Genomic DNA, 25,971 nt, shown 5'->3' with positions numbered 1-25,971 from the left:
GCTCCGCCTCCTTCCCAGGCGGAGCCTTTCTTCCACGTCTTGCTCCGCCTCCTGCCTCCTTAGCTCCGCCTCCAGAGATGGTGGGGGTCGCTGGGCCGCTACTACCAGGTGAGAGCTCCTGGCTGGGGGTCGGCGTTCCTGGGCTAGCTAGGCCCTCTTCGCCCGGCGGGGGAAGGGGAGGAGCGCTGGGGCTCGAGAGCACAATCGGAGGCTGCCGCCTGCAGCTTTATGTCCCGGGGTTAGTAATGGTGGGGGTGCTCATGCCTGTGATTCACTGGGACGCGGCCGGGCGCGGACGAGGAGGCAGGATTATCTCCATCCCCAAACGCGTACTTATTCCCCCTAACACACACTAGATTTAGAGAAAGGGTAGCCAGCCCCAGGCCACTTCTTGGGAAACCTGGCTGGAAAACGTTGTGTCAAAACACCTCCCTAGGATTATTGAAAAATGGGTGCCCTCCTCTCCAGCCAGTCCTTTTCTGCCCAGGTTCCTCCTCCCGTCTCTGCGGAGAGAAGAGGTGCAAGAACCAAAGGCGATTCTCTCTAAATTAATGACAAGGTACTAGACTCCCCTTGAAGTTCCCCATTTCTCAGCCTCTGTCCCCTCTCGGGCGCGGAGCCCTCTCGCCACCTGCTTTACACACCTCCCCTCCTCCCCTTGGATTCCCCGGGCCTTGAAGAATGAAAGAGTGGGCGTAGATGGGGAGCGGGCGGATGAAGTAGGTTGCAGGAGTCCTGCCACTCCCTTCCCCCAACCGAAGATGCGACTCCTCCGCCATCCCCCTCCCCCTCCCGTCCCGAACCTTCGGGGTAGCCGTTTGCCCCAGCACGCGCGGGGGTGAGTAAGCCGGGAGATTTATTTGGAGCCTTGGAAAGGAGGGACAGCTTGGCTGGAGTTGGCTTGGCTCAACCCCGGGGCGTGGAGAAGGCGGGGCACCTCTAGGCTGCGCGGGCCATTGCTTCTCTTCTTGGGAGTCTGCTCTGTGCTTGGGAGTCCCCTCCGAGGTGTGAGTGAGTGAATAGGGGATGTTGGGAATTGGCAGCCAAAGGTAGACTCATTTGACGGCTGTGGCTGGTGGCGCTCTCCCACGCTGGCCCGGGTCAGACTTCCCAAACCGGTATGGCTGGCACTGAGTTTCTCCGGCCAACGGAGAGCTGTGCGGGAAACTGGGCTTGTTTCTGCCTCCTGTTGATCAGAGATTAGCGCTGGGTGAACAGTTCAATGCCTGTGTCCCCTGCAGCTTAAAGAGAATGTGGAGTGGGTTTCCTGTTTTACAAAAAGGAAGTAGCTGAGGACCTCTAGCTGGGGCGATTAAAATGTGCTTTAGTTTAGCAAGCTAGACTCTTAGATCTCAGTAGATAAATTGTCCCCATTCATATCCCCCCAACTCACATATTTAGCTTGTGGAATATTCAATATGGTAAATAGATGTGAGGATCTCTCAGTTTTAAGCATTTGTGCTTAATGATCAGGAGGTTAATTGTAAGGGAGAAATGGAAAAGATATCTCTGTGCCCCACCTGACAGTTCTGGGAAATACGAAATGAGAAAGGTATGGGTTTTTGGGCTTGGCGCCCGTAGCTCGGTGGTTAGGGCACCGGCCAGCCACATACACCTCAGCTGGAGGGTTCAAGACTGCCCTGCAATTGTCAAACAGCAATGACAACTACAACAAAAAAATAGCCGGGCGTTGTGGTGGCCTGTAGTCACAGCTAAGTCACACCTACTCGGGAGGCCGAAGCAAGAGAATTGCTTAAGCCCAAGAGTTTGAAGTTGTTGTGAGCTGTGATGCCAGAGCACTCTACCGAGGGTGACATAGTGAGACTCTGTCTCAAAAAGAAAAAACAAACAAACAAACAAAAGACAGCTGTAGCTTTTTTTATTTGAAAACTCAACAAGGGTTAAAAAAATATCTAATTTAGCAACTTGCCTTTTTAAAACATAAATAAAAATTGTATGAGATTGAGACAGTCCTGGAAATTCCAAACTGTTTAGACACAGTATAATTATTGTGGCGAGATCTGACTCTAAGGTGGCGCCTTTTGTTAGGAGGAAGAGATTGACCCACAAGTAAATAGAGAGATGATTTATGGCATAATGTAATTGGGAGCCAACCTGTCCATTAGTAGTAAGGAAGATGAAATTGGCCAAGGTCACTGTTGTAGGAGAAAGGCTTCATAGGGGAGAAAAGGGGCAATGAGACTTGAAACAGTATATTCAGCTTTCTTGCTTTCTGTATGTTCTTTTTAGCATTTTGTAAGGGTAAAAAAAATGAGCATAAAATCTCAGAGATAATACTGTTAACATTTTGTTGTATGTTGTTACAGATATTTTGCTATGCAGTACATGTAAAAAATATATATGTAACACAATGAAGTTTTTGGTAATCTTTTTTTAAAAAAATCATGGACATCTTTTCATGTCCCTAAATAAGCTTCCACACATCGCTTTAATGGCTGTGAATTTATCTTTATTTAACCAATTTTGTCCTAATGTACAGTTAGTTTCTTTCCATTGTTTTGCTAGTAATTATAGACAGGGTGGCCATGAAGTTTGTAACTATTTAAATTGCACATGAACTTTATGGTCACCCTGTATTATCAACAGGAACATGCCACACCCTTTTGGTCTATTTTGAGACCTGTTTAATTATTTCTCTGGGTTCCTGGAAAATAACTTTGCTGGATTGAAGTGTGTGTAATTTGAAGTTTTGATAAATAATGCCAAGGTATCTTCAATTTGCATGCCCACCATTAATGTATAAGGATAATAGAAGCTCTTGTTGAACCAACCGAAGGGATACTACTAATGGTTTTTGTTTCCTCCAGTGCCTGCAAGCAACAGGGAGACATGAGAAATTGGATTGCATGCTACACTGGAGAAATTACTGGTAGGAGAATTACTTCCCAAAGAGACTGAAGTGAGTTGTAGGATGGCGAAAGAGGAGCCCCCGAGTACCACAAGGGACTTGCAGGAGTTGCAGAAGAAGCTATCTTTGCTGATAGAGTCCTTCCAGAATAACTCAAAGGTCAGTTTCCAATCACTATGTATAGTGGAAAATCCCCAAATAACACTAGCATAAACAATATAGGAAGTTATTTCTTTCTCAAGTAGAAGAAATGCGGAGGTAAGCCAGGAATTTTTCTAGCTCATCACTCTGCCGTGTCAAGGTTGTGACCTTCACATTCATTGTCCAAGATGGCTATGACACCACTAGCTACTGCATTCGTAGTCCAGGCAATAGGATTAGAAGAGAGTGCAAGAGAGAGATTTGCAAGCCACCTCCTAATTAAGGAAACTTCCTGGAAGTCCCACATGATACTTTCAATTACATTTCATAGGCCACAATTTAATTTGCCCCTAGTGGCAAATACAATTCTTTAGCTGAATAAGGAACAGTCTATATCCTCCTTTTGTTTTGTATTGATTTTAAGTTTAGCTTACCTGTTACCCTGAAAATACGGAACCAAAGCCTACTTTAAGATTTGAGTCCAGTGTTCCACTAGAAATCTGGTGTCTAAGAGAAATTTTATATGAACCACATGTGTAATTTAAGATTTTCTAGTCTTTTTAATGTCTTTAAAAACTAAAAAGAAGCTGGTGAAATTAATGTTACAGTGTTTTATTTAATATATCAAAAAATCATTTGCACATTTAATCATTAAATAAAATATTATTAATGAAAAAAGTTCTTGATATGTCTTACCTCTTTCTTTGTACTAACTCATTGAAATTCAGTGTGCACTTACAGCATATTTCAGTTTGAGTTAGTTGCTTTTCAGATGTTTGGTCGTCAATCAGTGGCAATGGGACTTGACATAGTCCCCTTTCTTGCATGGTTATCTTTATTGATTTCTTTTATGTATCTTTCAGCATTTTGTCAGAAGGAAAAGGCAGCTTTCAGAGATAGTACTATTAACATTTTGTTGAATGTCTTTCTAGACTATTAAAAAATGTGGTATACCCATAAAAATACATGTGTATATGTAACAAAATGAACTGTTTTGTGATCTATTTTTGTATTGCATAGCACGTTTCCACTAGGGTCTATCTGAGGAGATACTTCTTTGAGTTCTAGAACAATATATAGAGATTTTTACTGGACTCACTCCAGAATGTTTCTGGCTCTCTTTGTGGATTTACCAAGCTATTTTTATATTAGCAAAATAGCTTTGTAATCAGCTGGCTGAAACTTTTTTTTTTAATTTTTTTTATTGTTAAATCATAGCTGTGTACATTAGTGCAATCAAGGGGTACAAAATGCTGGTTTGATATACAATCTGAAATATTCTCATCAAACTGTTCAACGTAGCCTTCATGGCATTTTCTTAGTTATTGTATGAAGACATTTGTATTCTGCCTTTAGTAAGTTTCGCCTGTACCCATTCTAAGATGCACGGTAGGTGTGGCCCCACCCATGCCCTCCCTCTCCTCTAACCTCCCACCCATACCCTCCCTCTACTCTAACCTCCCCACTTCCTTCCCCTTCCTTGGCCCTTTCCTCATAGTCTTATGCTATAGTTGGGTTAGAGCCTTCATGTGAAAGCTATAATTTAGCTTCATAGTAGGCCTGAGTACATTGGATACTTTGTCTTTCATTCCTGAGATACTTTGCTAAGAAGAATATGTTACATCGCTTCTTGGCCTTTTGGCTAAGATCAAGTGTCGAAGAATATGTTCCAGCTCCATCCATGTAAACATGAAAGAGGTAAAGTCTCCATCTTTCTTTTTTTTTTTTGTAGAGACAGAGTCTCACTTTATGGCCCTCGGTGGAGTGCCATGGCATCACACAGCTCACAGCAACCTCCAACTCCCGGGCTTAAGCGATTCTCTTGCCTCAGCCTCCGGAGTAGCTGGGACTACAGGCGCCCGCCACAACGCCCAGCTATTTTTTGGTTGCAGTTCAGCCGGGGCCGGGTTTGAACCCGCCACCCTCGGTATATGGGGCCGGCACCTCACCAACTGAGCCACAGGCACCACCCAAGTCTCCATCTTTCTTTAAGGCTGCATAATATTCCATGGTGTATATGTACCACAATTTGCTAGTCCATTTGTGGGTCGATGGGCACTTGGACTTCTTCCATGACTTAGCAATTATGAATTGGGCTGCAATAAACATTCTGGTACAGATGTCTTTGTTACATTGTGTTTTTGGTCTCTGGGTATAAACTAAGTAAAGGAATTATAGGATCGAATGCAGGTCTATTTTTAGGTCTCTAAGTATTCTCCAAACATCCTTCCAGAAGGAACATATTGGTGTGCATTCCCACCAGCAGTGTAGAAGTGTGCCCTTTTCTCCACATCCACGCCAACATCTCTGGTTTTGGGATTTTGTTATGTGGGCTACTCTTACTGGGGTTAGGTGATATCTCAAAGTAGTTTTGATTTGCATTTCTCTGATGATTAAGGATGATGAGCTTTGTTTCATGTGTTTGTAGATCGTGCATCTGTCTTCTTTGGAGAAGTTTCTCTTCAAGACCCTTGCCCACCCTGAGATGGGATCACGTGTTCTTTTCTTGCTAATATGTTTGAGTTCTCTGTGGATTCTGCTTATTAGACCTTTATCGGAGGTATAACCTACAAATATTTTCTCCCATTCTGAGGGCTGTCTGTTTGCTTTACTTACTATGTTCTTGGCTGTGCAGAAGCTTTTTAGTTTGATCAGGTCCCAGTAGTGTATTTTTGATACTGCTTCAATTGCCTGGGGAGTCCTCCTCATAAAATATTCACCCAGGCCGATTCCTTCAAGAGTGTTCCCTGCACTTTCTTCAAGTATTTTTATAGTTTCATGTCTTAAGTTTAAGTCTTTTATCCAGTGAGAGTCTATCTTAGTTAATGGTGAAAGGTGTGGGTCCAGTTTCAATCTTCTACAGGTTGCCAGCCAGTTCACCCAGCACCATTTGTTAAATAGGAAATCTTTTCCCCACTGAATTTTTTAAATTGGCTTGTCAAAGATCAAATAACGGTAAGTAGCTAGATTCATCTCTTGGTTCTCTATTCTGTTCCAGACATCTACTTCTCTGTTTTTGTGCCAATACCATGCTATTTTGATCACTTTCGGTTTATAGTACAGTCTCAAGTCTGGTAGGGTGAATCCTCCTGCTGTGTTTTTATTGCTCAGTAATGTTGTGGCTATTTGAAGTTATTTCTAATTCCATATAAAATGAAGTATTATTTTTTCAAGATCTTTAAAATATGACAATGGAGCTTTGATAGGAATTGCATTAAAATTATATATTGCTTTGGGTAGTATAGACATTTTAACAATGTTGATTCTTCCCAACCGTGAGCATGGTATGTTTTTCCATCTGTTAACATCTTCAGCTATTTCTTTTCTGAAAGTTTCATAGTTCTCTTTGTAGAGATCTTTCACGTCCTTTGTTAGGTATACTCCCAAATATTTCATCTTCTTTGGCACTACTGTGAAAGGAATAGAGTCCTTGACTGTTTGTTCAGCTTGCTTATTGTTGGTATATATAAAGGCTACAGATTTGTGGGTGTTGATTTTGTAGCCTGAGACATTGCTATATTCTTTGATCACTTCTAAAAGTTTTGTAGTAGAATCCCTAGTGTTTTCCAGATATACGATCATATCATCTGCGAAGAGTGAAAGTTTGATCTCTTCTGACCCTATGTGGATACCCTTGATCGCCTTTTCTTCCCTAATTGCGATGGGTAAAACTTCCATTACAATGTTAAAGAGCAATGGAGACAATGGGCAACCTTGCCTGGTTCCTGATCTAAGTGGAAATGATTTCAATTTAACTCCATTCAATACAATATTGGCTGTGGGTTTGCTGTAGATGGCCTCTATTAGTTTAAGAAATGTCCCTTCTATACCAATTTTCTTAAGTGTTCTGATTATGAAAGGATGCTGGATATTATCAAAAGCTTTTTCTGCATCAATTGAAAGAATCATATGGTCCGTATTTTTTAGTTTGTTTATGTGCTGATTTACATTTACAGATTTACGTATATTGAACCAGCCTTGAGACCCTGGGATAAATCCCACTTGGTCGTGGTGTATAATTTTTTTGATGTGTTGTTGGATTTTGTTTGTTAGGATCTTATTGAGTATTTTAGCATCAATATTCATTAGTGATATTGGTCTATAATTTTCTTTTCTTGTTGGGTCTTTCCCTGGTTTGGGGGTCAAGGTGATGTTTGCTTTGTAGAATGTGTTGGGTAATATTCCTTCTTTTTCTATATTTTGGAAGAGGTGTAGTAATATAGGTACTAGTTCTTCTTTAAAGGTTTGGTGGAATTCTGACGTAAAACCATCTGGTCCTGGGCTTTTCTTTTTAGGGAGACTTTGTATAGTTGATGCTATTTCAGAACTTGATATAGGCCTATTCAACATTTCCACTTCATTCTGGCTAAGTCTTGGTAGGTGGTGTACTTCCAGGTATTGGTCGATTTCTTTCATATTTTCATGGTTCTGAGAGTAGAGTTTCTTGTAGTATTCGTTAAGGATTTTTTTAATCTCTGAGGGGTCTGTTGTTATTTCATCGTTACCATTTCTGATTGATGAAATGAGAGATTTTACTCTTTTTTTTCCTGGTTAGGTTGGCCAAAGGTTTATCTATTTTGTTGATCTTTTCAAAAAACCAACTTTTGGATTTATTGATCTGTTGTATAATTCTTTTTTTTTTTTTTGTAGAGACAGAGTCTCACTGTACCGCCCTCGGGTAGAGTGCCGTGGCGTCACACGGCTCACAGCAACCTCTAACTCTTGGGCTTACGCGATTCTCTTGCCTCAGCCTCCTGAGCAGCTGGGACTTCAGGCGCCCGCCACAACGCCCGGCTATTTTTTTGTTGCAGTTTGGCCGGGGCTGGGTTTGAACCCGCCACCCTCGGCATATGGGGCCGGCGCCCTACTCACTGAGCCACAGGCGCCGCCCTCTTTTGTTTTTAATTTCATTTAATTCTGCTCTGATATTGGTTATTTCTTTTCTTCTGCTGCGTTTGGAGTTGAAGTGTTCTTCTTTCTCCAGTTGCTTGAGATGTTCCATTAAGTTATTGACTTCCTCTCTTTCCGTTTTCTTGAGGAAGGCTTGCAGTGCTATAAATTTCCCTTTTAGGACTGCCTTTGCAGTATCCCAGAGGTTCTGGTAATTCGTGTCTTGATTGTTGTTGTTGTTTTTTTCCAATTTTTTTTTTTTTATTGTTGGGGGTTCATTGAGGGTACAATAAGCCAGGTTACACTGATTGCATTTGTTAGGTAAAGTCCCTCTTGCAATCATGTCTTGCCCCCAGACAGTTGATTGTTGTTTTGTTCCAAAAATTTGGTGATTTCCTTCTTAATCTTGTCTATAACCCATCTATCCTTCAGCATAAGGTTGTTTAAGCTTCCATGTTTTTGTATGGATATGCAGGTTCCTATTGTTATTGAGTTCAACTTTTATTCCATGATGGTATGAGAAGATGCAAGGAATAATTTCTATTTTTAAAAATTTGCTGAGGTTAGATTTGTGGCCTAATATGTGGTCGATTTTGGAGTATGTTCCATGGGCTGATGAGAAGAATGTGTATTCAGTTTTGTTGGGATGAAATGTTCTGTAGATGTCTGTTACGTCCAGATGTTGAATGGTTAAGTTTAAATCCAAAAATTTTTGCCTAGGTTCTTTTTGGAGGATCTATCCAGCACTGCTAAAGGGGTGTTAAAATCTCCAACTACTATGGAACTGGAGGAAATCAAGTTGCTCATGTCTGTTAGAGTTTCTGTTATAAATTCAGGTGTGTTTTGGTTGTGTGCATAAATATTAGTAATTGAAATCTCATCATATGGAGTGTTACCTTTAACAAATATGAAGTGTCCATCCTTATCCTTCCTTATTTCTGTTGTTTAAAGCCTACTACATCTGCGAATAGGATTGCAATGCCTGCTTTTTTCTGCTTTCCATTTGCCTGGAGTATAGTTGACCATCCCTTTACCTTAAGTCTATATTTGTCTTTTAATGTAAGATGCTATTCTTGTATGCAGCAGATATCTGGCTTGAGTTTTTGTATCCAGTCAGCCAACCTGTGCCTCTTTAGAGGACAATTTAAACATTAATTCACATTAATTGAGAATATTGATAAGCCTTTCGAGAGTCCGGTGGACATTTTTAATCCTTTTGCGACTGTGGAAGTTGGAATTTGATCAAAATTTTCTGGGTGGGTTTACTTTTGTGGTGGAGGATTACACTGGTTTTTATGGAGGATAGGTCTGAGAATATTGTGGAGAGCTAGTTTAGTTATGGCAAATTTCTTCAACATGTGAATGGCATTGAAGTATTTAATTTCTCCATCATAAATGAAACTCAGTTTAGCTGGGTTCAGGATCCTGGGTTGAAAGTTATTTTGTTTTGGGAGATTAAAAGTCGATGACCATCTTCTTCTAGCTTGAAAGGTTTCAGCAGAGAGATCTGCGGTTATTCTAATATTCTTGCCCTTGTAGGTGATGGTTTTCTTTCATGTCCAGCTTTCAGAATTTTCTCCTTCATATTAACTGTAGTGAAATTGATTATGATGTGTCTGGGGGATGTCTTATTCGGGTTGACTCATGCTGGAGTTCTGAAACTGTCTGCTGTCTGAATTTCAGGATCTCTTGGCATATCTGGAAAGTTCTTCATAATCTCATGGAGAAGAGACTGTGTGCCTTGTGAAGCCACTTCATCACTTTCAGGGATCCCTGTAAGACAAACATTGGTTTTCTTCGAATTATCCCAGAGCTCTCTGAGAGAATGATCTGTTTTTGCCCTCCATTTATCTTACTCTTTGAGAGTTTGGGAGCGTTTGAAAGCTTTGTCTTCAGTGTGAGAAATCCTTTTTTCTGCTTGCTCTATTCTGTTACTGAGGGATTCTACTGTGTTTCTAGATCTTTGAGGGCTGCAACTTCTTGTCTCAATGAGTCAAAATCTTTGGTCATTTGGTCTTTGAATTGGTTTACTTGTTGAGATATCTTTTGGGTTACTGCTTGGGATTCTAAGTCGATCTTATTTGCCATCCAGATTCTGAATTCGATTTCTGACATCTCAGCTATTTGTTTGTGCATGGGATCTTGTGCTGTGTCTGCCCCATTGATCCTTGGGGAAGTTGATCTCCTCTGATTATTCATATTGCCAGAGGTTTTCTGTTGATTTTGCCTCATGAATGTTTTTCACCATTGCTTCTGGCCGTCCTCAGAGTTGGGGAGGTGTCTCTCCAAGATTAGATCCCAGCAGGATCACTCTGTTGTTGCTGGATCTTTGTAGGGAGTGACCCTGTGTAGTTCCTCTGGGGCTGTCCCAGCCAGGGAGTTCTGGTTGTGGAAGCAGCTCCGGAGTGTGACACACCCGGATCCAGCAACAGGGTGGGAGGTGGTGCGCACGGTTCTGGGAGTGTCTGGCGCCCAGTGACTTTGGCACAGAGAGCCCAAGGCTCCAGCAGTCTCTGGCCAGGAGAAGGGTTCTGTGCAGAGGCAGGGAGGGCTCCTGAGGGTACCAGAGTCCCTGGCCAGACAAGCGGGCTGGTGTGGAGGCATGAGGGTACAGGAGGGAGGACGCAGGGCTGTGCAGCTCCCACAGATACTGGTCAGGGCATGTGGAGGCCCGGCAGGTGTGGGTCATGGGTCGGGGGTTGTGGTGCAGCTCTTACGGAGGTCCTGGAGGTGCCAAGCCCAGGAGTTTGAGGTTGTTATAAGCTGTGACACCACAGCACTCTACCCAGGGCAACAGCCTGAGGCTCCAGTGTGCCCAAACCGGTCTCACTCTGCCCTTGAGGGTTAAGGCTATAAGGCAGCTCAGTCCTGACTTCAGGCTGCTCAGTCACTAGGTTACTAGTTCCCGCCCAATCTTTGCTCTGCGATCCTGAGGGCGGAGCTCACCAGGGCAGTTCTCTCACAATGGCTCCCTGCGGCCAGCTCAGTGGCTCAGTCTGGGGCCCCAGACAATGCCCAAAGTTCTCCACACTACTGTTCAAGCTCTCCCCAAGGCAGTTCAACTGAGTGCCAAGTCCAAAAACACTGAAACAGTTTACAGGTAAGGCCTTTCCGGTTTGCAGTCTCACTACTGCTTATACTTACAGTGGCCTGCGGGATTAGGTTGAATGAGCACATGCAACCACTTGCCAGTTCTCCACTGTTTTTGTCCTCCTCTTGGGGTCCAGAAGTCCCTTGCTGACTTCCTGTATCCTCAAAGGGATGATTATAGGCAGATCCCACCAGCCAGAGATACCTGGAGTCTTATCTCCCCAGACTCACCATGCCCTGTTGCAGTGAAGCTGTTACTCAGCCGCGATCTTGGATTGTTCTCTCTGAAACTCTTATTTAAAAGTCTCCTCAGTACAGAAGGTCCTCATGCTTTTTTCACATTTATAGTTGATTCTTATGACTCCTGATACTTAAATTCTATAAAGTCACTGCAGATAACAAATTAGCAAATACTGATTGCTTCTAGGGGAAATAGTGGATTCAGTTGTTTCAGGCCTTTGGTTACAACATTTTCATCAATTGATCAGTAAAGACCCTTGTTTTATGTATATTTCTGTTTAAAGATACTTTATCAAATATATAGTAGATTCTCCTACTACTCTAGTTGACATCTCACTATATTGACCACCTCCTTAGACTGGGCCATGTCCCACCTGTATTTATCAGTACAGTAGGCCTAGTTCCTTATGTTGACCACCTCCATATGTTGACCAGTTTGTTACAGTCCCTTGGGTGGTCAACTTCTACAGTATATTGGTGATCATTTACATTGAACTTAGGCCAGTAGCACTGTGACTCAACCTTGAGCAAAGCTTATTTAACACATGTGTTTTCTTTCTTTCTTTCTTTCTTTTCTTTCTCTTCTTTCGACAGAGTCTCATTCTTTCATCCTGGGTTGAGTGCCTGGTGTCATATCTTACAGTAATCTCAAACTCTTGGATTTAAGTAATCCTCTTGCCTCAGCTTCCTGAGTAGCTGGAACTACAGACATGCTGCATGATACCTGGGTAATGTTTCTATTTTTAGTAGAGATGGGGTTCTCATTCTTGCTCAGGCTGGTCTTGAATTCATGAGCTTAAGTGATCCTCCTGCCTTGACCTCCCAGACTGCTAGGGTTATAGGCATGAGCCACTGTGCACAGCATGTATTTCCTCCATAAGGTACATCACAGCCTTCTTGTGTTTAGAAACACTAGACAACACTTAAGCACAACCTTTGGGGACCATTTTAAACAGTGAAATCACCAACACAAAACACAAAAATATGACACTAAATAGATCACAGTAAGGACACTTGTTTAAAGAGCTGAAATAAAAAGGCAGAATGCCATCTTGTTTGACTTCAGCTGGGAATATACCTGTCAGGTGACTTAATTTTTCACTGTTATGTGTCCACTAAATACCTCGACAGTGCTGCAAGTATTGATTTTGAAGTTACAAATAAATTTTAGTGAGTAGATGAATTCACAGATATGGAATCTGCTAATCATAGGGTTGGCTATATATTTTTTGAGCACTGACTCTATGCCAAGTACTATGCCAGGCAGTCGGCAGGCCTTCACCTAGTTAAAAGTCATTTCCACCTTCTGAAGTAGGCATTTTGCAGCAGGTGAACTTGCTTCTTGAAACTTTCTCATTCCTTCACATCAGATCCTCAGCCCTATTCACTGGAATAGGTTTGGGCTAAATAACAACCAGGCCAGGTGACTCCCAGGAGGATTAGAAAAATTATTGGTTATCTAATTCTGATGTTCTTCAGACAGTAGTCCTGAGGTAGAGTAGTATCTTCCAAGCTTTTTATTGTATCAATTTATTAAGTAATATTAATTGTATTAACAACTCAGTAGAGTGATAGTGGAGGAAAAAGGAGAGCAAATTCCTTTTAAACTACAAGTGCAGTTGTGGTGATTATTATTATGATATCTTACTTTTAGACTGAGAAGGACAGAAACCTGCTCAAAATAGTTTAAGCAAACAAGCAAATCAACAGGTGGGACCTGCCGAGTTTTCAGGAATTGAAGGCAGTCTTAGAAAGCAAGGGTAGGAAGTGAAGCCCAGGCTGAGCCTTAGAAGGAATTGGAACCAGGATTTGGCAGGTCACTGGGGTCAAAGAAACTCTCAGTATCCTCTCTTGGGCTGTGCAGCTTCTCATCTTAGCTTTTCTTGTGTATGTGCTTCATTCTCCCTTCTCTGCAGCCTGGCTCCCTTGGCTTTTCCATTCACATGGGCAAATGTTGTGCAGGCTGGCATCTTCAATTCCCCACGTCTCTCAGCTAAAGCCCTCTAAGGGACCTGGTTTGGGCATCTCAGCACCTGATTGCTAGGAACAAGAATCTGGTTGGCCCAGTCACCTGTGGCAAAGGGGGTGGCAGTTGGGTGGGTGGCATTTTGTTCTATTGATGTAATGTGACCCCTAAAAGAGCCATTTCCAGGGAAGAGGAGGAGAGGTGGGAGATAGGCTGGGCTGATAACCACAGATGGTGTGTCCTTATATGGAATATTTGTGACAAAATAATTTTGCTCCCATGCTGGAGGTTTCCTATTACAAAAGACATTTTTGAACAACCTCTCAGGCACCAATGTGCTAACCCTGTATTGCATACCAGTGGGCACCCAGGGACAGTAATCTGAGAGAAACTATCGCAGCACCCTTGACTTGTCATTGCCAGAGGTTTTAAATGGTCCTGATACCTCTTGCCTTTCTCCTTTCTGGTAGCAAGAGACAGTGGATCACTGAGTATCTTTTTCACTCTGACACCAGCCAATGTTCAGCCTGGCTCCTGAATAGTCCCAGGTGGAGGCTTTGTGTCCTCTGGCCACTTTGTCCCTAGTTTAAAACCTCTCATGCCTAGGAGTGTATTAAAAAATAAATCACCTTTGTCTGACCTTGGGCAAGTCACTTAGACTCATTGAATTTCGATCTCCTCTTTTCTAAAATAAGCACTGCCAGGCTCATAGATTTGTTGTGAGGGTTATCTGAGATGCTTTTGAAAAGGCTTCAGCACAGAGCCTGGCACGTAATGGTGCCATTCTGTCCCAGGCTGGCCTTCCTGGGTTCTTCAAGTGCAGCATGTTGCCTGTAAAACCTGGGTTGGGTAACTCCTATCTGTCTCCAGGATGGGGACGGAAAAGTGCAGTGTGTGTTACTGGATAATCTCTTCCACTTTCCATCTTCCCATTGCATCCCCCATTGTCATTAGCATGAAAAGTTAATTGCTAAGTTCTAATAAACCCCTGGGTTTAAATAGTGTTAAGTTGTTCTTCGTTATCTATCTTGAAGTATTGTAGGGAGAAAGAAATGAAATACAGGGAGAATGCTTAAAACTGCCTGGTACCTGAACGTTTACTGAATGTTCTCTGTTACTGTTAGGCATGGCTGGAATGTGTCCTCCCTCCTGTTTCAGACTGGCCCGAACCCAGCCATTCTGCCCAGGAGAAAATAATTGTTGGATTTAACTGTCTGAGTCTTAAAATGGCCTCTTGGCTATCTGAATGACTTCTTATTTTTTGGTTGTAGAACTCAGGCACAGAAAAGGAGACAATAAAAAAAGTAGATTCTATGAAAACTACAAGGAGAACAGTCTTCCCTTTTCCTTTTGGATCCCTTGTGCCACACTAAGTCCTGTTGATTTTTCTTTTGTCATTCCACTTTGCTATATTACATCTCCCCCTACTCTGCCGTCAGCCTAGATTTGGCCATCAGTATATCTTGTTTGATTTTCTGTGAATCTTTCTTGCTTAGGACTGCTAACTTCATCTTGCTCCATGATGATTTTTTTCCTAGATAAAAAGGTTGAAACAAGCGCTGTCCAACAGAAATATTGTGTAAGCCACGTATGTAAGTTTTCTAAGTTTCATTTTATTAAAAACATAATATGAAACAAGTGAAATTCATGAAAATAAAATATTTTATTTAATCCAATATATCCCAAACACTCTAATTTCAGCATGTAATTAATATAAAAATCATTAATGAGATATATTACACTCTTTTTTTTTATATGCTTAGAGCACATCTCAATTCAGATGCCAGATTTCTGTTGGAGATACTTCTATTTAGATATTATAAAATTTAGTAGTTGAACAAAATAGATTCCACCCATCCAACCTATTTGAAACATACTTAAATATTTTCCCATGGCTGAGTCAAATATTAGCTTTCAAATATAAGTTAAATTCAGGTAGACATCCAGGCCAACAGTCACACAAAGAACATTTCAAATGGGAGCCTGTAAGCCTGGAGTCCTGGTGTCCCTTCCTCACTGGCACCTCCCACTCTGTAATGCTCCCCTTGCTGGCATGGAAAACTCACTGTGCACTGCCGCTTCCCTCTCCTGGACAGCCCAGCTGCTCTTCCCCACCATGGTTCCTGGGGCTTTTTGGATTATAAAGATCAGAGAGAACAGTTCAGTCTGCCAGGTGACATAGGGGCCATTGACTAAGGATGCACATGGGTTAGAACTAGAAAAGTGCTCAATACCTGAAACAGTGTGAGGGACCAGCCCCACTCTATGTGTTGACTCCCACAGTCCCTCCGCCTCTCTTTCCCCTTCAGCTGCTCCAGCTCTGGAAGGATCTCATCTCATTAGCATCTCAGGAAAGCTCTGATAATGGAGGATCTGAGCTGGGCACCTCTGGCTAGAGAAGGTGAACAGCAGGGTGTTTGCTGGCTTTTGTTAGAATGAGGTAGCAGGAGACAGGATGGCCAGTGGGTGTTATACCAATTTCTGGCCTGGCAGGAAGTGAATTTTGCCATGCCTTGAGAGTTCTCCGTAGGAGGCAATGCCGAAACCCCAAGGCAGATGGCTGTGGCTTCTTAGCATGGCCTTTTCTGTTTAGGTAGGGTGAGCCTTAGCAGTTTGCTTGCCATCAGCATGAACTACAAAACCCTCCTGCCTTCCAGCTTGCCCTGAAATTCCTGTTTGAATCATTGTGTAAACTATTTCTAGGAAGCACATGTATTTTTGAGGAATTCAACTATGTCTTCATTTCAGCTGCTGGCCTGCAAAGCCCTAAGGAATGAGACGTAGGAAAGACTAGTTATGATGGAAGAAGGTTGTGGAATGATGGAAATGCACAAGAGAATAGAGCCCAGAAGGCCAGTGCTGAGGAGAGAAAAGGCCTAGGCCTAAGAAACATGGGGGAAGCCTTGGCCAGCTCTGCATTAGCCTTCTGCCGTTGAGCCAGATCCAAAATTCCTTTTGCCTGGTGAAGGAAGGTGACATTTATAAACGTAGCATAGAGTTTCACTAGTCATTAGGCTGTGGCCAACTAGGGTAGGTTGATGATGTAAAATCACTTTTACCTAATTAGGTAGCTGCGATTGCAAGCAAATGACATTTTGAGTAAAAAACCTTAGCTTTGAATGTCTAGATTTTGCCATTGGAAGCCATGTGACTCTAGGCAATCATTTAATCTATTGCTTCTCAAACTTCAATCCCTTAAATAGGGATCTTATTTAAAAAGCAAAATCTGATGCAGCAAGACTGGGGTAGGGCCTGAGATCCTGCATTTCTGACAAGATCCTAGGTGATGCCAAATAGCTAAGACTTTACTTCTTTGTGCCTGAGTGGCTTTAACCATGTGAACCTCAGCTATAAAGCAAAGGAGGCAAACTGTATGTTCATGACATCAGTGCACACGTGTGCTGGAGAGGTCCTCTGAGAGGGCATATGTTTAGCAGGAGAGCCATGACAAGGTCTTTCCTCCTTTCACAAGACCTGACTTAGATGAGGCCCTCAAACTCGCCACCTGTCCACAGCTGCCTTGAAATTCTTTGGCTGACTCATGCTTGTTATAGTGACCTTTTGCAGATGAACCTCCAACTTTATGATCCTGGTTGTACTTCCCATCAGCTTGGGTGGATCCATTCAACCTGGGGTTCAGACATAGCACTTAATCCTTGCTCTTTGTCCTTTGCTTACAGGTGGTTGCCTTTATGAAGTCTCCAGTGGGCCAGTACTTGGACAGGCATCCTTTCCTAGCCCTTACCTTGGTGGTATTCATTGCTGCGTCAGCTGTTCCTGTTGGTTTTTTCCTGCTCCTCGTGGTGCTTACCTCCCTGGCGGCTCTTGTGGGGGTCATACTACTGGAAGGTAGCCTGCTCAGTTATTCACCCCCCTGGAAAACGACTCAATTGGGGGGACAATATTTTCGGGCATCTGCCATTGCTGTGAGAGTTTCCTATTCTCAAAATCACATCAAACAAGGGAGCTTGGTAGAGTAGTTAAAACAAAGACACTGGAGACTGCATTAGAATTCCACCCACACCACTGTGATTTTGGACAACTTATTTTCCCTCTTTGAGCCTCTGATTTTTCTTATGTAAAATAGGGATATAATATTAATATCTCAAGGGCTTGTTTTAAGGATTGAAACTTGTACTTCCATAAAATCCTTAACATTATACATGGCACAGAGTAGCTTCTCAGTTAAAGCTAACTAGTATTATTAGAGAGACCATTCATTCCACAGGTAGTTACTGAGCACCTGTTGCATCCCAGGTACTTTGGCAGGTACTGGAATCCACCTTCTCCACCTTTTGCCTGAAGTACCACGGCCGGCTGTCAACTTCCCTTTATGTTACTAGTTAAAATTACTGGGAGAGCAAATCTGATTGGCTCAGTTTGCCTTTTCAAATCAGATCAGATACCATAGGATAATGGTCAAAGAGATGATGGTTTTCAGAGGGTTAGGTGATTACTTCTGTTCATTTCTTGGTTTTCCAGAGCTAAGAGCACCCAGGCTTGTTTCCTTGTCCAGGACACTCTGGACAGTTTATACTCAAAGGAGAAGGTGAGCATGGCAGGCAAATGAGCCAAATACAGATTGGCAGTGTTTTTTCAGTAAATATTGATAAATAGATGGGAAAATGAATGAATGTGTAGAGGAATGGTACCATAACAAAAGAAATTTGGAGAGAAAGAAGGGAGCCATTATATTTTGGCTGTATGCAAAACTTTATAACAGACATGATTTTAAAGATGGATAACAACTTTGTCTTGGGGTAGGCAGGGAAGGGATTTTTGGACAGGGGACTAACATGTGCAAAGCCTTTACAGCAGTGGTTCTTGAACTTGAATATTTCTAAATTTTACTTCCTTTTTGAAAATGCAGACTTTCAAGCCTCATCCAGCAAGTATTCTTTCACTAGGTCTGGAGTGGGGTTTAGAAATCTGAACTTTTTAGCAAGCTTCCCTGGTGCATCTGATTCTGATTCAAAGTATGGTTGATGGCCATACATTGAAAAACACTGACTTAGGATTTTTAAAATATTTAGAGAAAGGCAGCAGATCTGTTTATGTTTTCTGCCTTCCTGCCTTTTCAGGGTCCATCCTGAACCCTTCACTGTGGCTGTGGGCATGGAGGACTGGGCTGTTGACTGCTCCGGGGGTGAAGGGAAGGATATTTGCCACACAACATGTGCCAGGCTACTCGTTCTACATGTTCTTTCCCTCGTACCTTTTGCTCTTGTTGCCCCATAGACCCCCATGTTAGGAAAATATATTTTCCTTCTACTTATTATATGGTAATTTATTAATATTCCTATTTAAAAGTATCCAATTGTAGGTAAAAATGACCAATCACACCTTAGGATTAAAATGTGATAGTTGTCAGGCTGGGTTGTGAAGGATAACATCAAAAGCTACATTTAGATTTTGCTTTCTTTAGCCTGCACAGCCTTTATACCTGTAGCTTGTAGGTAAGTGTCAATAATAGTATTCTCCAGGCAGTCTGAGACACTGGGGATACTGCCTTGGCTGACTCCTCCTGGGATATACTGGGAGCCCATCTCTGACCTCGATGATGAGGGGCTCTCAAACTCAAACACCTGTGAGCAAGACAAAATGAGTGAACTGGCACAAGTGTGTGTAATACGATTTGGAAATGGTTGGGACAGAAGGCGACAGGAGAGCCAGGCAGTTGTTACCATGCCATCATGCCCACTCACCTACTTTTCCTAATGCCAGAAGTCTGTATTTTTAATGGGAAACCTCCTCACTTGAAAAAAATGTGAGTTACTTGTCATTATTTTATACAAACTGGCCCAGGGTCTGCCAGTTTTCAACCTGTTTTAGATGAAGGCTCTTCCTAACCATGTTTTCCTCCTAGGCCTGGTCATCTCTGTGGGCGGCCTGTCACTGCTTTGTGTCCTCTGTGGCTTGGGCTTTGTGTCACTTGCCGTGTCAGGGACCATCATGGTGTCCTATGTGGTGATCTCCAGCCTTATCAACTACTGGTTTTCTTCCAGGTAAATACATGTTGGGGAATAATTTAACCTTTGCCATTTGGAGGGATTTTTGCCAATAAAACCCTAACCCCTATGGATGTCCAGAAGCAAAATCATAAGAGCTGGATATTTCTCATAGCTCCCATACACATCAGACTTCAGATGGGAATTTTTGATGGGGTTTCAAACAAAAGCTGTTGCTTCCCTTTTCTGTGATACACTGATCTCATTGTCAGAGCAACTCTGCAAGGTAGTTATTATTGATTCCTTTAAAAACATGCCCATTTAATTTATGAAAGTCAAATTAAGGTATTTTTTATTTTTTGGAGGATGGAGTAGGGAAGAGAGGAGAATAATGGAAGAAAAATGACCCGCCATTCTCTTTAATATACCTATCCCCAGAGTGCTGTGAGAGCTGTGAATCTTCTACTCCCAAACTCTGCCTTGATCCCCTCTGCTTTTCAGAGTGTGACTTTCTCACCAATTGAGTGTGAGCCTGTGTTTGAATACATTGATTCTATTCCTATGGTATGGCTCCTAAATGCCAGCTGCTTCATTTGGGGACTCGAGTGCAGAAAACAGCGATCTATGTAGATGCTGGAGGGAAACCTAGCTGTGTTGACATTGCTGGGAGACACTGTGTGTGTCTATAATATGCCACCCTCCTAGGGGATTTGCAACAGTGATTTTTTTTAATGTTTGATTTTTGTGTTATGTGTTGATTTTAGATTTTGTCTTATGTGTTGATTTTAGAACCTAAGTCCAAATTCCACCGTACTTTGTTTACGCACTTGCTAAAGGCATGATAGTGGCTATTAAGCACTTGCTCTGTGCCAAGGCCTCTTTTGAATACTCTTCAGGCCTATCTCAAGTAATCCTCATAACTAGCTCCATTCTGTGATAAAGAAAATGATGCCAACTCCCAAAGCTGAGAGTAGCACAGAAAAGACTTAAATCCAGTTCAGTTAATTCCTTTCTTAGCTAAGATACAGCGTGACCTTCTAAAATAGGGGTCAGCAAACAATTTTTAGAAAGAGCTAGCTAGTTAATATTTCAGGCTTTGCAGGCCACACAGTCTCTATTACCACTAACCAACTCCACTACTGTTGGCAGGAAAGCAGCACGGATAGTAAAGAAATGAATGGGGCATGGCTATGTTCTAGTAAAATTTATTTACAAGAATAGGCGGCTGGCTAAATTTGGCCCAAGGGCTATCCAATGTTTGCTAACACTTGGTCTAAAAGAACCTATATCCTGATTTTTGCTTTCTCTGCAAAATAGCCCTTGAAATTCTTACTAAGTGGTTATCCTGTTGTTTTCAATATGTCGAAAAATAAATTTGAAATCGTTATATATAATTTGAAATCGTTCTCACAGAGATAGGTGCTTCTCCCTGGGTTGCTTCATTGGTATCCTTGGAATCACGTGCAGCTCTTCCTAAATTGTTTTTATCACTCTCAGTCTTAAAGGAGATGAGATAAAAGGAGAAATATTGCCCTATGTGGCTTATTGAGGGTGATGCTTTTGAACTCAAATCCCTCCCTGTCCCTGAACCCTGCTGTAATAGGATAACTTCTTAGAAATTATACCATAGGAAGTAGCAATTGGAATGCCTATTTATCCATAAGAGATTGAAAAAGATATCCAGGATTTGTTCTTAATCTCCGTATCCTCTCTACTCCTCCCATTCAGTTATTTTCACCTGGGCAGAGATTCTCAAGCTTTTTGTTCTTAGGACACATTTTTACCTTCTTAAGAATTATTGAGGTGTCCAAAACGTTTTTGTTTGTGTGGGTTAGAAATTATGCAGAAATTTTAAAAATGTATTCATTTAAAAGGAACAATATTACCTGTTGATATAAATAACATATTTTAATGAAAAGTAACTATATTTTCCAAAACAGAATGAAATTCTCAAGTGGCATTGTTTTACATTTTATAAATCTAATGTCTGCCATAACAGAAGTGAGCTGGGTTCTTATTTGGGTCTGCGTTCATTCTGTTGTGATACGTTGTTCTGGTTGAAGTATATGAAGAAAACTCAGCCTCACAAATGTGCAATTGGGGAAGGGAGGAAAAGCTTTTCCAGATGACTGTGGATATTCTTCTATGATAATATACAAAAGCTTCCTTAAGCAGTAGTTTTGTAAATGACAGTTAAAATTTTTGTACTCTTTTATACTAAAATATGCTGATCTACCTTATACTTTCAATGTATCTTTACCATGCATAATTTTACAACTTCATGCATTGATCATTTGGAGAATATTGATTTGCTGAGTTATGCAAATCTTCCAAATATATTGTCAAAAACTGCAGTTCCCTTTTGAGAGAAGGTGGATAATAAAGATGTATGTTTTGTTACTACTAACATAGTTGTCATCTGAGAACTGCTGCATCAGTAAATTCTTTAAAACTCAAGGAAAGATAACTTCTTCCTTAAATGATCCAAAGCATGGGATAGGGCAGGGAAGAGGATATCCAATTTATTACATGATTTAATGGGATTTTGATTCTAAACCCTAACAGATAATAAAATTAAAATTTCTTCAAAAGAAAAGAAAAAGCTGTCCTTACTTAGGTAAGTCAGCTAAATAGTCTTTGATGGAATACATTGTAGCTGCCTCTATTAGATAACTAGCCTCTGAGGAGAATAGACCATGCTGTTTTGTTATAGAAGCAGCAAGACCTGCTAGGGCCTGAAGTTGAGGAGAAGTGGGGAGCCAGGGAAGCCTGTGTTTATTTGTAGAGCCGCCCCCAAGTTCTTTGCCCCCCACTCTCTAAGCAGCCAGAGCATGCCTAGACTCTTCACAGTTTAGGAAGAGAAAAGGCTTCTTTCTTAGGTTTTGTTATCAGGTAGGAATGCTTTAGGTGGCAAGTAATGGGAAAAAAGCCAAAGCAGAGCCCAGCTTAAACAAACAGAGATTTTTACTGCTTAACAAAAAGCTGGAGACAGCCCCAGGCTGATGTGGCTGCTCTGTGGTATCACCGACATATCAGGCACCTTCTGCCTTTCTGTGTGGGCCACCCTTAACCCATTGGTTTGCCACCTCACAGCCACAAGATAGCTGCCTACAGCTCTGGGAACACCAGGTACGTTCAAGACAGGATGAAAGGAGAAAAAAAATGAATGTCCACCAAGTAAGTCTGACCCTTTTTATTAAGTAAGTGAATTTTTCCCAGGACCTCTCCCTATGCTCCCTTGGCAGACATCACTGGCTACAACTCTGTCAGATGGCCACCACTCCAAGCTGGGAGTATTAAACTTTCACAACTTCCATAGCATGAACTCCTAAGGAGAAGGGTGTTGGGAATGCATGCTGGTCAGCCAAACTCTGATATACGCTGTGGTTTTTCATAGTGGGGCATCAAGGCTACTTGAAATTCAAAGATAATCTATAGATCCAATTAAGTTAATACTAGTAGTGCCACCCCACTCCTCTGACAGCCTTCTGAAACCTTCAGTCACCAGGACTGAAAAGACAGATCTATTTCTCTTCTTTCATCCCTAAACTCCTCTCCATTGAAGGTATCAAAAAACTAAATGGAATCCAAAGATATGGGTGTGAATCCCAGCTCTGCTTTTTTAAAACTGTGTGATCTTGAACATCCTGTTTAACTTCTCTGATTTCTTTGTTTCCATTGCTAAAGTAGCTACTCCTTGCTTTACCTTTCTCAGTGAATTGTGAGGACACAGACAGAATGGGAAAATACAACATCCGAATTAGAAGAGGGGAAAAGGGTCATAACTCTCCCCCTAACCCAGTCATTCCAACCTCCTGTGTTCTGTGTTTCCTCATCTATAAAATGGATAGAGCACCCCCCCCCCCCAGTTTGGTGTGTTTCAAAGAAGCAGCTAAAAACAAACTGGCAAAGGATGTCAGGTATTTAGCTGTACACACACTTAGTGTTGCTCTTTGAAGGAAGCCCTGGAACTAACCCTTTTTTCTTGTTACCAAGCAGACCACTGATACAGCAAAACCCCAGTGGTGAATGTCAGCTGGCTATGAAGTCTGCAGACTTTGAGGGGCTCTACCAGGAATAACCTGCTGAACAGAATCGGAGCTTCTTTCAAGCATCTCTGAAACGCTGTTGAATCCTACTCGCCCGTTGGGATTATGACTCAGAGAAGGGGGCTGAGTAGTCAAGCACTCCTTGGCTGTGTCCGCTAGCTTTTTCACTGTTTATGGTACCCTGCAGTGGCTAATGTGAGGGATCATGTTGCTCTCATTTTGGTTCTGTTGGCTGACCCACACTCTCAGAGCAAATCAGCCAAGAAATGTGATGGCTCAGCAGCTGGCCCTGACTGTTCTCCCCACTTCCCCAAGTAGTATGCTGACTTGATTTGGCAGGGTCCTGGGCGTCTAGAGATTTTCCCCCTGCTTCCCACAAAGGCTATGTCCAAGGGCCCAGTTGGTGGCAAAAGTGTATTGTTTTTAGTGTTTTGTTTTTAGAAATGAGGAAAACTTTTTTTTTTTTCACTTATTCAAAACAAGAATTAGAAAAAAAAAATCCAGAATAGAACCATTTCTTCCATCCTATTTGTTTTTTATCAGAAAGAACAGCAGCATTTGGAAATAATAGGCCCTTGAAGTTGGAAGATAGAGTCCAAGTATAACTTTGGCCAACACTCTTTTTGAAAAAGTCTAAAGGTATAGTTTCCACTGTTAATTGCTGCTAATCTTTTAAATATTTGAATATTTACACTTGATGCTTTTGTATCATTTTAAAGAATTTGTCCTATTAAGATATTTCTTCAAAAAAAATAAAAAGAAAGAAAAAAGAAAAAAATAACTAAAGCACTACAAAGTAAAAATAAAACATCCTGTGGGATTTTTCAGTGGAATTCTTCAGTGGCTTATTTGCTGTGGCATTTTGTTAATTATTTATTTGGGTGGGCGTTTTTTCTTTACTCCCCCCCCACACACACACCACTACCCATCCCCTAATTACATCAGACCTGCCTATTGCTTCTCTGTCAGTTTTATGGCAGATGATAAATAATATGGCCTTTTTAGATGCTAGTGCCTGACACTCAATTCAAAGTTGCTTTAAAAAAGGCAAGGTGGTGTTGGGAGGGATTATATTCACTCAACTAGAAAGCCAAGGGGTAGGTAGATTTCTTTTTTTTTTTTTTTTGTAGAGACAGAGTCTCACTTTATGGCCCTCGGTAGAGTGCCGTGGCCTTACACAGCTCACAGCAACCTCCAACTCCTGGGCTTAAGCGATTCTCTTGCCTCAGCCTCCCGAGTAGCTGGGACTACAGGCACCCGCCACAACGCCTGGCTATTTTTTGGTTGCAGTTTGGCCGGGGCCGGGTTTGAACCCGCCACCCTCAGTATATGGGGCCGGCGCCTTACCGATTGAGCCACAGGCGCTGCCCTGGTAGGTAGATCTTTAGGCACTGTTGGATCCAGGAGCTCAGGTGATGTCATTAGGCATCTCTCAGCTCGTTTTCTTTTTTTTGTTGTTGTTTTTGTGAGCTGCCTTATCAGGCAGGCCTGCCCCATTGTGGAGGTCCCAGCAGCTCCAGATTGGCCAAGAAAGCTGCTGTTTTCCAACAAGTATTCTGGGTTTAGTTCTAATTGGACAGACTTGGGTCATGTAAGCTACCCTGAATTAATCACAGTGGCTAGGATGATGGACGGGGCTGTGTTCATTCCAGACCCTAGGAGGGAAGAGCTCAGCCCCACAGTTCCTCATGATAGGGGATGCCGGGGTGCAGAGAGACAGGATCAGGCTTCCAAAGGAGTGTGAGAAGAAAATGAGATGTATGCATGACAGACACAAACAAACGGCTGCTACTTGCCACAAAGAAGCCTAAAGCTTTAATTTGGTACAAACTTTTCTGCATCCCATGTCATTCCTATACTGACCCAAAGATGGAGTCATCTCCATTAGAGAACAAGAACTGCTTGTTTCTGCTAATACCATGGGGGTATTAATATTAAGAATTACTGTTTATTGAATGTTTCTTCATGCAAGTTTCTGACATTAGCTATAACATATATGCCATCTACCCAGGTAGGTCTTCCTATTTTCTGTAATTCAAAAATGCTGAGCATGTCAAAGCACCATACTTGTCCTCTATGCCCAAACACTGTTTTCTGAGATGGGAGGTGTGTGAAAATCCAAAGTCATAAAAGCCTCCTTCATACCCAGAGGATGTGTCAAGTGGACAGTTGGCTCAGAGAGTAGGTCTGGGCTGGGGTCTGGAAATATTTTCTGCACTGAGAGCTTTACACAACTCTCTTATGGGATGCTTTGGAGAGTGGCTAAGAGATTGTTTTAAAATATTTTTCTTATCACATAAACATTCTGGCTTCAAACTCTGACAAGTACGAAGTGCTTTCCCATGGCACTTACAAGTGCTAACTCTTTCATGAATCAATCCATAATCAAAGACCAATCACAAACTTCCCTTGCCTGCTTCTCATTTTTTATGTTCCATCAGTCTCTGGATTTTTTTTTGTAGAGACGGAGTCTCACTGTACCGCCCTCGGGTAGAGTGCCGTGGCGTCACACGGCTCACAGCAACCTCTAACTCTTGGGCTTACGCGATTCTCTTGCCTCAGCCTCCCGAGTAGCTGGGACTATAGGCGCCCACCACAACGCCCGGCTATTTTTTTGTTGCAGTTTGGCTGGGGCTGGGTTTGAACCCGCCACCCTCGGCATATGGGGCCGGCGCCCTACTCACTGAGCCACAGGTGCCGCCCCAGTCTCTGGATTTTAGAGATGAAACCAAGGTTTAAAAACTTAAAATGACTCACCCAATTCAGCCAAGAAACGCA

The 25,971-nt window shown here is 42.2% G+C and overlaps 1 protein-coding gene across 7 annotated transcripts; it reads left to right on the top strand.

Moving 5' to 3' along the window:
- Positions 1-24,026, top strand: LDAF1 (lipid droplet assembly factor 1). Of its 7 annotated transcripts, none has more exons than XM_053556161.1 (6): positions 737-838; positions 2,829-3,028; positions 16,877-17,045; positions 19,063-19,201; positions 22,238-22,321; positions 23,144-24,026. In XM_053556161.1, exons 2-5 carry the CDS (start codon positions 2,933-2,935, stop codon positions 22,308-22,310), a joined length of 477 nt encoding a protein of 158 aa, XP_053412136.1. In that variant the 5' UTR covers positions 737-838; positions 2,829-2,932; the 3' UTR covers positions 22,311-22,321; positions 23,144-24,026. The 7 variants fall into 7 exon arrangements, with proteins under 7 accessions (XP_053412131.1, XP_053412132.1, XP_053412136.1 ...); XM_053556160.1 differs by having other exon boundaries at positions 23,141-24,026; XM_053556156.1 differs by lacking the exons at positions 737-838; positions 22,238-22,321 and adding an exon at positions 1-108 and having other exon boundaries at positions 23,141-24,026.
- Positions 24,027-25,971: the final 1,945 nt, after the last annotated feature.

Source organism: Nycticebus coucang, chromosome 12, assembly GCF_027406575.1.
Source record: "Nycticebus coucang isolate mNycCou1 chromosome 12, mNycCou1.pri, whole genome shotgun sequence".
NCBI classification, from domain to species: domain Eukaryota; kingdom Metazoa; phylum Chordata; class Mammalia; order Primates; family Lorisidae; genus Nycticebus; species Nycticebus coucang.
Note: the sequence above shows the minus strand (reverse complement) of the source record. Positions and strands in the feature narration are given on the sequence as shown.

Bases quoted from the DNA above. Each gene is read 5' to 3' on its own strand.
- LDAF1 (XM_053556156.1), top strand. From the start codon at position 2,933: ATGGCGAAAGAGGAGCCCCCGAGTACCACAAGGGACTTGCAGGAGTTG. The intron at 3,029-16,876 runs GTCAGTTTCCAA...CTTTGCTTACAG, and splicing joins CCTTCCAGAATAACTCAAAG to GTGGTTGCCTTTATGAAGTC. The intron at 17,046-19,062 runs GTAGCCTGCTCA...TTTTCCTCCTAG, and splicing joins GGGGGTCATACTACTGGAAG to GCCTGGTCATCTCTGTGGGC.